General features: G+C 44.7%; 2 protein-coding genes across 2 annotated transcripts in view; both read right to left on the minus strand.

Moving 5' to 3' along the window:
* LOC103268764 (protocadherin gamma-A9-like) overlaps window positions 1-1,889 on the minus strand; it is a 7,030-nt gene extending 5,141 nt beyond the window's left edge. Inside the window, exon 1 of the mRNA XM_021716735.1 lies at window positions 5-1,889. Within this exon, the coding sequence (XP_021572410.1) occupies window positions 5-1,765 (1,761 nt within the window). The 5' untranslated portion in view covers window positions 1,766-1,889. The remainder of the gene's footprint in view (window positions 1-4) is intronic.
* Window positions 1,890-4,467: 2,578 nt separating this feature from the next.
* Window positions 4,468-7,181, minus strand: LOC103268756 (protocadherin gamma-A7). Its single transcript, XM_008066352.1, has one exon. The coding sequence runs from the start codon at window positions 7,126-7,128 to the stop codon at window positions 4,561-4,563; it is 2,568 nt and encodes an 855-aa protein (XP_008064543.1). The 5' UTR covers window positions 7,129-7,181; the 3' UTR covers window positions 4,468-4,560.
* Window positions 7,182-9,938: the final 2,757 nt, after the last annotated feature.

Below are 9,938 nucleotides of genomic sequence, written 5' to 3' on the forward strand. Positions count from 1 at the left end.
CCACCACCTTGGTGACCAGGTAGCCGGGCTCCGCGGCGCGCGGCACCGTGTCGAAGAGCGCGGAGCCGTCGGGCCCCAGCGCGGGGTACAGCACCCGCGGCGCGTTGTCGTTGCGGTCGCCCACCAGCACGCGCAGGCTCACGTGGGCGCCCAGCGCGGGCGAGCCCTGGTCGCGGGCCTGCAGCGTCAGCTCGAAGGCGCGCAGCTGCTCGTGGTCGAAGGCGCGCTGCGCGAACACCACGCCGCTCTGCGCGCTCACCGACACGTAGGACGACAGCGACCCGGGCTCCAGGTCGCTGGCCACGATCGAGTAGGTGATGTGGCCGTTCCGCCCCAAATCTGGATCTGACGCGCTGACCTGCGCGATGGAGGCTCCTGGAGGGTTGTTCTCGGCCACGTCGACCACGTAGGATGCCTGTTGGAAAACCGGAGCGTTGTCGTTGACGTCGCCGATGTGCAGGGTGACGGTTATGCTAGAGGAGAGAGGCGGCTTGCCCCGGTCTGTGGCTATGATAGTGACGTTGTACTCTGGAGTCTGCTCTCGATCCAAGGGCCCATCTGTTACCAATTTGTATGAATTTTTGGACGAAGAGATGATCTTAAAAGGGACTTCACCTTCTAATCGACAGTTAACCTCGCCATTTCCCCCAGAATCTTGGTCATGTATTTTGATCAAAGCAATTAGTGTTCCTGGCGCTGCGTCTTCCAGAATCATTTGGAGGAGAGAATGGAACGTGACTTCTGGGCTATTGTCGTTTTCATCTTGAATGCTAATTTCAACTGTACATTGTGCAACCAGTCCTCCACCATCCCTCGCTTCCACCACTATAGAATATTCCTTGGTTTCTTCGAAATCCAGCGTTCTTTCAGTTCTAATTTCCCCGTTCTTTGAATTCAGACTGAAGACTTGCCCAGTTCTGTAGAAGGAATAAGTAATTTCTGAGTTGACGCCCTCGTCCTGGTCGGTGGCTGACACCTGCAGCACAACGGTGCCTGGGGGCACGTTTTCCCGAAGGCTGACGTTGTACACGTCCTGATTGAATATAGGAGGGTTATCATTGGCATCAGTCACCTGGATCCGAAGCTCAGTGGTTCCGCTTAGGGGAGGATCTCCACCGTCCAAGGCAGTCAGGACTAAACGATGGTAACTCTGTTGTTCCCGGTCTAAGGGCTTCTCCAGTGCCAGTTCCGGGTATTTACTACCATCTTGTTTCTCCTTATTTATCAACGAGAAACTAGGACTAGGAGAGAGTTTATACTTCTGCAGAGAATTTAAGCCAATATCTGCATCTTCTGCTACTTCTAGGATAAATCGTGTGCCCGGCTGTGCGGACTCACTAATTTGCAGCTCAAAGGAATCTTGCGCGAATTTCGGCGTGTGGTCATTAATGTCCTCGATCTCCACATTCACGTGATAAAAGTTCAGGGGATTTTCAGCAACAGCCTCGAATTCCAGAGCACAAGCTGGGTTCCTCCCGCATATCTGCTCCCTGTCTAGCCTGCTGCTCACAAGCAGCTCCCCGCTCTCTGCGCTCACGGCGAAGTAAGGTTTCTCCGGACTGACGCGCAGTTTTCGAGTCGGCAACTCCTGGACACTGAAGCCCAGGTCCTTGGCGAGGTTCCCCACTACCGAGCCCTTGGGCATCTCCTCGAGAATCCTGTAGCGGATCTGCTCCGAGAGCGCGGGGCAGAACAAAGCCAGCAGGAAGGGAAAGAGCACTGGCCGCCCGCCAGCCCGGCCCCGCTCCCCGGCGCCGCTCCCCATCCCTCTTGCTTACCAGCCTGGAGACGCCGGGGTACAAGTAATCTCTGTATCGCAGATGTCCGGAGCTGCCAGCGGACTTTAATTCCAGTTCCAGTTCAGGAAAAGATTCTTCTTTTTCCGAGATAAAAGCGGTGTAAAGGCTGCTCTGGGGAGTCTGAGACAGGGCGGCCCTGGAGAGCGCACTGCGGCTGCGCTAGGAGATGGGGCGCGCCAAGTTCTCCACTTTGGCCAACAGCGGCGCCCAGAGTCCTCACTGGGAAACTGCAGCCTCTGCTGCTTCAGTTTCACCAGCGCAAAAATTATAGTTGTGTGCCTAACTGAACAAACTACGGTGATACCTCTGCATATTTTATAGCGTTTTAAGTTGTATTCTTATAAGTGCCTTTGTACTAACCCTCCAGGGTTTTAGGTAAATCACATAGATTTAACACATGAAATCTGTTGACATCATAATTCCCTAATTTTCAACACGCACACATATACAAAGATAGCCATAACACAGACTTGGCCTAAGCTATCTCATACATAGTACAGTACTTTTGCATACTTATTAATTAGCAATGTAGTGGATACAATTGACCTGTTCTTTCATTGTTCCTGACGTTTCCCCCACTTTTCTAGGTACCTCCAAGTTTAATATTTCAACATTTTTTCAAAGAACATCAGTAGTGCTGAAATTGTCTTTGAGAAGGTGCAATGTATACTTATCTTCAAACACATCTCTTTTTCCAATAATTTCAGTGATTTCCTTATAATAATATTATGTGATTCTCATTTCCATTATCACAGGTAATACTCAGTTAAGAAAACAAGGAAGCTTGAAAAGGGTTAGTGTATTCTTCTCCATTACAGAATTATTTTCCTGGCTAAAAAATATAACATTAATCTTTAAAATTATCAGGAGGATGATATTTGGCCCCAAAACACAAAGACATTAAGGTGTGTCGTACTGCAGCACTGGTTTCTAGTTCTGTGCTTATTTCACATTTCATGATGATCTCAGAATAGAAGGAAACAATCTCTGGAAAGTTCGCTCGCAATAGCTCATTGAGTTTAGCGATGATTTCTCCCTTTGTTTAAAATATTTTAAAGCATCTAATAAATTTTAGTTGGGGGATTTTCTTTTTCAAAGTACTCTATAACCATATTTCTGCCAGAGACCTTTCCTTAGTAACACTGTCAGTAACATTGTCTTCTACCCCAAGTGATTGTACGCTGAAAATGTACAAATGTGTAAAATGTATCCCCACATGATTGTAAAGTTTATTTTATGCAAAATACCATCACATACGATACTGCACTAGAAAAATGTGTTTTTAGAGACAAAATCTTGCTATGTTGCCCAGGCTGTTCTCTAGCTTATGGTCTCATTCTATCCTCTTGCCTCAGCTTCTCGTGTATCTTACAACTGCATGCCCGACTACATGCTTGCAACACCATGCCTAACTAAAAATGTTTTGGTTTTTTTGAGTTGGAGTCTCACTTGGTCGCCCATGCTGGAGTGCAGTAGCATACTCACAGCCACCCCAGTATCGTCCTGCTGGGCTCTGGCAATACTTCCACCTCAGCCTTCCAAGAAGCCAGAATTACAGGTGTGCACTACCATACCCGGCTAATTTTTTGATTGATTGTAGAGATGAGGTCTCACTATGTTGGCCAGGCTGGTCTCCAACCCGCGGGCTTAGGCAATCCTCTTGCCTTGGCCTCCCAAAGTGCTGGGATTACAGGCTTGAGCCATGGTAACTGGCCTAAAAATGTATTTTTAATTAACACTCAAAGGTCCCTGGAATCAAGATTACCTTGTCATCCACTCCCAGATGCTAATCACCTGATATAGCGAACATTATTAAAATGCTATACAAAAGAATATGGAAATAGTTCATCTCAGATCGGGTTACTTATAACTGAATTTTTCAGCAAATCCAATAAATAAAATTAGCTACTGGCCTAGAAGCTGAGTACATAAGATGGTCTAGAATTTGAGTACATGAGACAGTTGTTTCATAAAGCCAGCATTCCCAGTCTTCCACTTGGAGAGCCCATAGACACACCCTACATGACTGTACCACTAGAATAGCATGTTGGAATTCTATGTTAAAACATGTAATTGCCTATGTCACAAGTGCCAGTCATAACACTTGAAACAACATTTTATTTGGCATATTTTTATCAGGTTTCGCAAATGGGCTTTAGTGTAGCATTAGACTCCATGCCTTTTTTTGTTTAGATCTTGGGAAGTTTGACACACACACACACACACACACACACACACACACACACACACACACACAAATTTCATTCTTTAGGCATCAAGCTAACCTTCACCTCAACATTAATAGGTGATTATCCTTTAAATAGATCAAGAAGCAACCATGATTTCAAAACCACTAAGCTGAGATACATGGAGGCAGAATCTGAACATAGAAAAAAGTTTCAGACTGAAAGACTCTTCCAGAACCTTTTCTAAATCCCAAGGCTAAAAGAATCATGAGAAGAAGACTGAGGTGTGTTTTATTCTTCCTATAAGGAAGACTCAACAATCCATTCTTATTTATAAAATAAATGAGGTAAGAAAATCAATCCATTCTCACTTGAGGTGGAAGTTACAAAGATGTGACTGCCACTTATTCACAATCTTGATCATAGGCTTTCACTAAAGAAATTATACCACAACCTATGCGTTCTATATTAAAATATCACCACGGAAATAAACCAGTAAACTTTAAAAAAATCTCTTTAACGTTCTTAAAATCCCTATCTTTAAAGTGCTTGTTTTGCAAAACAATAGAGAAATATCATGCAAAATTAATACCTTGTATAAATAAAGGAAGGCCTGAGCTCACCTGAATACTTGAGGTTTCATCCTTACATTCGTGAAAATCTATGGATGTTAACAAAGGATCCTTTTTCTCACAGCTCTCCTGGCTGATGAGTGTGTCCGCGTAGTTGGGTTGGGGAAAGATCAGGTGACTCTTTCGCGAGTCTGCAGTGAGGGACACCTCATGGGAATAGGTCTGCAGGAAAGCCTGCACTCCATCCACACCCACAAAGTGTGAGGCAGGCATCCCTGCCAACCCACCACTTGTAGCCTGAAGCAAACGTGATTTGTGCCAGCGCCACAGCCTTAGGGCCAGAAGCATGATGACAAAGGCAAGGAAGATACAGGAGACGGCGGCCAGGGCCACCACCAGATAGAGCGTGAGACTCGAATCGTCTGGGTTAGCAGAGGTCTCGAGGTTGCCCAGATCTGCCAAGACTTCGGGGATACTGTCGGCCACTGCCACAGTGAGCGTGACAGTGGCTGAGAGAGGGGGCTGGCCGTGGTCCTGGATGGCCACCACGAGACTCTGCTTGAGTGCATCTCTGTCCAGCAAGGCCCGTGCCGTGCGCACCTCACCCGTGTGCAGTCCCACCACGAAGAGTCCAGGTTCGCTGGCCTTGAGCAGGCGATAGGACAGCCAGGCATTCTGGCCTGAGTCTCTGTCCACCGCCACCACCTTGGTCACCAGGTAGCCAGGCTCTGCAGAGCGGGGTGCCAGCTCCACACCAGTGGAACCATCTGTGGGAAGGGTGGGGTACAGGATCTCAGGTGCATTGTCATTCTGGTCCAGCACAAACAGGCTCAGCGTCACATTGCTGCTGAGGGGTGGGTTCCCGCTGTCATGTGCTGTCACTTGCAGTTGCAGGTCTCTAAACTGCTCATAGTCAAAGGATTGCAGAGCATACAGCACTCCAGTGTCAGAGTTGATGGAGACATAGGAGGACACTGGTGACCCCTGGATGGTGTCTTCGGCCAAGGAATAAGTGACTTGCGCATTCTCGTCACTGTCGGGGTCCTGTGCAGTCACCACAAAGATGGAGGCCCCTCTGGGATTGTTCTCAGGGATGTAGACTGAATAGGATGAGTGGGGGAAACTGGGTGGGTTGTCATTGGTGTCGGCCACCTGCATGGAGATGTGAGTTTCTCTCGACAGAGGAGGAGTTCCACCGTCTGTGGCTTTCAGTGTGATGTTATACACAGAGAGTTTTTCCCGGTCCAGATTTTTGGCTGTGACCAGTCTATAATAATTCTTCACTGATTTTTCTAACTTAAAAGGGAAATTTTCCGGAATGGTGCAGATCACTTCGCCATTCTTTCCAGAATCTCTATCTTGGAGGTAGAAAAGAGCAATTACTGTCCCAGGAGGTGTGTCTTCAGGGACTGAGCTGCTTAACGACATCACCGTCACTTCTGGAGCATTGTCGTTCACATCTAAAACTGTGATCAGTACTTTCGCCTTTGCCAGACTACCAGGACCGTCTTGAGCCTGAACTTCCATTTCGTAGAAGCTGGACTCTTCATAATCCAGTCCTTCTGAAGTTGATAATTCTCCTGTGAGGGAGTTCAGATGGAATATTTGTCGAAGTTTGGGAGTTATTTTTCGAAAAGAATACGTCACTTCCCCATTGACGCCCTCATCCAGGTCGATAGCATTTACGGTGAGCAGTCTTGTACCCACGGGCACATTCTCAGGGACAGTCACTTGGTACTGGGGCAGAGAGAAGACAGGCGCGTGATCATTCACATCCACCACCGTTACCTGGATGCGTGCGGTGCCTGATCGGGGCGGGTTGCCGCCGTCAGAGGCGGTGAGGACCAGGTGGTGAATCGCCTCTTCCTCTCGATCCAACAGCCTCTCCAAAACCAGTTCCGGGTACTTAGTTCCATCCTCTCCACTTTGCACAACCAGGGAGAAGTGGCGATTGGGGCTAAGCTGGTATCGCTGGAGAGAGTTCGTGCCCACATCTGGATCCCCAGCCTCGTTTAACGGAAACCGCACCCCAAGAGCTGTATTTTCCATTATTTTTACATTTAGTTCTTCCGTCAAGAATCTAGGAGCGTTGTCATTAATATCCATTATTTCCACTTCTATAGGGTAAAGATTCATTTTGTCTTCCACCAAGATGCTCAACCTCACCAGACACTGCGCCCTCTGGGCGCAGAGCTCCTCCCGGTCTATCCTGCCCGCGGTGACCAAGCTGCCGCCTCGCGGGTTCAGAGCGAAAAGCTGCGTCCTACCTCGGGAGACGATGCGGACTCCGCGCTCCGCCAGCTCCCGGGGCTCCAGCCCCAGGTCCTTGGAGATGTTGCCCACGAAGGAACCTTTCTCCAGCTCCTCTGGCACCAAGTAGCGGATCTGTTCGGCCCGAATTTTCCACGGGGTCCCCAAGAGGATGGAGAGCAGCACGAAACCTCTGTAGTCCCCGGCCCTCTGTCGAGCCGCCATTGCTGTCCTGCTCGTCTTGCTTAGGCGCTGAGACGCCTCAGGATGTGCTTCTAAATGCGAGTGGACTCCTCTGTATTCGGAAGGGGAGCCCCGCATTCAGAAGGACAAAGGCTTGAGTTTGGTGCAGCTTGGAAGAGGGTTTGTCTTAATCTGTCTCTTCTCTGTGCTGTAAAACTCGGTGGTTCTGTGGGATCTCTCGCATCGTTTTCCCCTGGTTGGTGAACAGCGGCGCTCAGAGTCCTTACTAAGTTACTGCACCAAATTGAAGCAAAATGAACTGATTTTCCAGGGAAAAAAAGGTTTCATCCTTCAAAATATCCCTGTTGAGTTAAATTTCTTCACGCTAGATATCTCGGATATGCTTTAAAAGTCCATTTAAAGACACTGAATTAATGTAACAGTGTTCATGGATGGGTGTTTGATAATCCTAAATATTTTTTTAAAAATCTGCTTTGCATTGCAACTTCGAAGTGACTCTTTTGGGCACTGACTCACACTGTATTGCACATAGAAAAAAAATCTGCTATTGAAAGTAAAAAGGCAAATTTTATTTGAATACATATGAAAGATTTGACATACAAAATATTTACATTCGAGCATATAAAATTTAATTAATGCAATTATATTATTGAATGCATACTATGTTTGAGACACCAGCACGCAAGACTCAGAAAATCAAAATTGTTTCAAAATGTAGAGAGTTATTTTAATAAATTTTTTATTGTATAGAACTAGAGATGGTTTAGCCTAACATCATTTTAACTACTAAAAAAAGAGAGGGAATTGCCTTGTTCCTAATTATAGAGTAGTAGAACAATGTAAAAATCCAAATATCTTCACTCTCAGTCTTGTGAGAAAGAAAAAAAAAACATTGTTGTTCTTGGCTGATACTTCATCCTCAAAGAGTGTCATTAGAGATGAGGTGTGATGCCAAGCAGCAACAACCAGCTATGGAAACACCCCATATTCTATAGAAAGCAGACATTTGCAGAGATCTGACTAGTCTGTGCATTCACAACAAAGTGGATATCAGTTTGAAAGGTTCTTTTCATTATGCAATTCAAATCTTCATCCTACCCTATTTTAGTATAATTGAGAAAAAGAGGGTCTTTAGACAGCATTTGAGCAACATGCAGAACTGTCCTGAGAGAATAAATTTCCATGTATGTTAATGGAGTAAAACTCAATTACTAGTGGATCTGAGGTTACTCTCAGGTAGCAGAAACAAAAGAAAGTTTCTTTCACACATTTGCAGAAGAAAAGAGAATGACCTATTCTGGAATTTGTAATGATCTGGCAAGAAACAGCCTCTTTTTTTCTCTTCAAAATATTTTAAGTCCTAAAGAAGTAGCTAGCAGAACCAGGAGGAGAATCCAGAATGAACACTAAAAATGCTTAGCTTAGTTTTGTATGGGGTCCCTAACTAAGTAATTTATTTCTGCTCTCTGATGGCATTGTTCCAGATTATAGGAAATACCACATTTGAATGAAATGTTGTTTCAATCTACCAAAATAATTCTTAGTCATGTTTGCTTCACCAAATAGATATTATACATTTTTGTTTAAATAGAGTATTCTAGATAAATTGGAGTTAAATCCTATTTGTTTAATAGTAATTTTAAACTTCTTGTTGATGCAAGCAAAATGTATAGTCATTAAACATCATAAGTGCTTGTAGATATTTTCACACAAACTTTCATGTTTGGAAGTTATGGATCCCAGTGTCTTGACATTCCTACCTGATGCCTCAGAGTTCATAGTTTCTTTTCATATTTGTCTCTTATTCGATTGGTTTTGTTTTGTTTTTGTTTTTGTTTTTACGTTGGAGTCTCACTCCGTCACCCAGACTGGAGTGCAGTGGCACACTCCTGGCCACCGCAGCCTCGACCTGCTGGGCTCTGGCAATCCTTCCACCTCAGCCTTCCAAGTAACTGGAACTACAGGCGTGCGCTACCATGCCTGGCTATCTATTTTTTTTTTAAGTCTCAATTAACTTATTACTTCTGCATACCATCTTTGGAGCTAAATAAGTAAGGTCTAATTAAATGAAGTCATAGACTACTGTGAACATAAAGCATACTTAAGGAAGTAAATAGCTTCATTATCTCTAGCATTCAAGTTTTCTAAGTTGTCTCACATCATGAAATTAAATGTTAAAGATTTTTACTAGACAACAAAGATGTGTTCAATAAAATACAACATAACCTCACTATATCAAATTGAAATCATTCCATAGTTTAAAGAGTATGTCATTAATATTATTTATTGAGTTATTGGGAAGAATCCTGATCTTCATTTGTTTAATTTTTTTTTTTTGAGTTGGAGTCTCACTCTGTCACCCAGACTGGAGTGCAGTGGCATGCTCCCAGCCACTGCAGCCTCGACCTGCTGGGCTCAGGTGGCCCTTCTGCCTGAACCTTCCAAGTAGCTGGAACTACAGGTGTGCACTACCACGCCTGGCTATCATTTGTTTACTTGTATTTTAAAAAGTCTACGCAAAGCCTATCTGGCTTCCCAGGCATTGAGTTCATTCTCTTCTCTCTCTTCGTTTTGGAAATTCTTCTATTGAAAAAGCATCTGTTTGAATTCTGTTTAGATTTTCATTCTCAAGAAAAGATATAGGTTTTCTAATGATTCTGAAATTTTGCTCCTTCTCATTTGATAAGTGCCACCTCAACAGAAGTTTGATCAGAAATGAATGGTTTTCATAGGTGATAAAATAGTTTGGAGGAGTTTTTTCCCTGATGCTTCAAAATTCAATATGTACTCAAAATTTCAAGTTATTACTAATAAGCTGTATCATCAGTGAATCAAAGAGCCTCATTTAGTTCGAATTTAGCAAATTCCATGATTGCCAGGATGCTTAACAATTAGTCAGTCCAAATAAATGAATGGCTATTGTAAGA

Source organism: Carlito syrichta, unplaced genomic scaffold (genome assembly GCF_000164805.1).
Source record: "Carlito syrichta isolate Samal-C Ts95f unplaced genomic scaffold, Tarsius_syrichta-2.0.1 Scaffold308892, whole genome shotgun sequence".
Classification (NCBI taxonomy): Eukaryota; Metazoa; Chordata; class Mammalia; order Primates; family Tarsiidae; genus Carlito; species Carlito syrichta.